A 1,620-nucleotide genomic window follows, 5' to 3' on the forward strand; every position below is an offset into this window, starting at 1 on the left:
ATGGAGGACATTCACACACAACTTCTTGTAAGCATCCATCAGGAGATCATCAAAGGCAGTTTCTGCGACATTCAAATCGTATGCAAAGACGGGACAACAACCGGAAGTCGCCTTGTCCTGGCGGCGCTATCACCTTACTTCCGAGCCATGCTTTCGTCCGACATGGCAGAGAGTCGGACGGGCGTCTTAAACCTCCCCTCAGTGCCTCTGTCCGCCTTTCAAGATATTATCAAAATGTATTTTTGCAAAATAAATATTGTTACAGAAGATAACTGCATGCAAGTATTAGATGCTGCCGAGATGATGCAGCTTGACTACATCAAACAGCTGTGTAACTCGTACCTGCAGAAAGGTCTGGTTCTCACCTCTGAGAACTGTCTCAGTTGGTGGAGACTGCTAAAACTCTATAATTTTCTGGATTTGTCGGAGCAAGCATTTTGCTATTTGACTAAACATTTTACTAACTTTATCGCAACAGAAAATGTGATTCAGCTGTCGAAGGCAGAACTTCTAGAAATAATCTCAAAACACGACTTGGACTGTGAAGAAGACAGTGTTATGAAATGCTCTCTGAAGTGGATTGAAACCAATAATCCGGATCCAGATGACATCAGAGCTATTTTTGAAAATGTTCGGCTGGAAATCGTTGATCCACAGTTTCTAATTGATAAAGTTGTATTTTCAACTGTTGTTTGTCAAAATACTCCTCTTCAGCAAATGATTCAACACGTTTTACACACGTACCATCAAAGAGTAACACCGTGGCCAAGAATAAAATCTCGGATAAATTTGAATTCCAAACATCATGATGTATTTGTATTGCTTCATGACAAGAAATCACTTCTGTCTTGTTTCACGTCAGACGACAAGTGGGAAGACGTCCCACCAGCCCCAGTAGATCCTGGACAATGCTATTCTGCAGCAAGTTTGGACAACAAGATCTACATCACTGGTGGTCAAACACTGAATAAATGTACATTAATTTATGACACCATTAGAAAAGAGTGGAAAGCAGGTTCAAACCTCAACCAGGAACACTCATGTCACTGTATGGCCACTGCTTGTTCTAAAGTGTTTGTAATAGGTGGCTTTAAGAGCAATACGATTGAACACATAAGTAAAGCCTCCACACAGTGGCAGGTTGTTGCAGATTTAGGAATGAACAGACGTCATGGTTTTGCTTTGACAGTTGGTAAGAACATTGTCATTATGGGAGGAGGAGTAAACTCCAATAACTCTGATGTTATCCAGCACTTGAACACAACAACTTACACTGTCAGCTCTCTAAACACACAGTTGCCCTGTAAGTCTTCAGCACTAAGGGGATCTGTTCACCTCCCTGATGTGTATCTGTTGGACAAAGACGGTAACGTGATGCACATCCAGATCACTGATATAGGTGGAGAAATACAAATTCAGAGTAAAACAAAAGCAAAATGGAAAAGTTTTGATTATTACTTTGGTGTAAAGCACTGCGATGGAAGCTTGCTGTGTTTTACAACAGCTGGAATCAGAAAGTTCAATCTGGCTGAAGGTAAAGAAGAAGCGTGTACGTTACCTACACCACCAAGCAGTAGCAAAGTGTACAACGTCCTGACATTTCGTTCAGACATTCAGTGA

The 1,620-nt window shown here is 41.3% G+C and overlaps 1 protein-coding gene across 1 annotated transcript; it reads left to right on the forward strand.

Annotated features, from left to right (window-relative positions):
• LOC121372312 (kelch-like protein 8) lies at window positions 1-1,620 on the forward strand. Its single transcript, XM_041498606.1, has one exon. It carries the CDS (start codon window positions 1-3, stop codon window positions 1,618-1,620), a length of 1,620 nt encoding a protein of 539 aa, XP_041354540.1.

The sequence above is a fragment of the Gigantopelta aegis genome, chromosome 4 (genome assembly GCF_016097555.1).
Source record: "Gigantopelta aegis isolate Gae_Host chromosome 4, Gae_host_genome, whole genome shotgun sequence".
Taxonomy (NCBI): Eukaryota; Metazoa; Mollusca; class Gastropoda; order Neomphalida; family Peltospiridae; genus Gigantopelta; species Gigantopelta aegis.

Coding starts and splice junctions, on each gene's coding strand:
- LOC121372312 (XM_041498606.1), top strand. CDS start 1: ATGGAGGACATTCACACACAACTTCTTGTAAGCATCCATCAGGAGATC.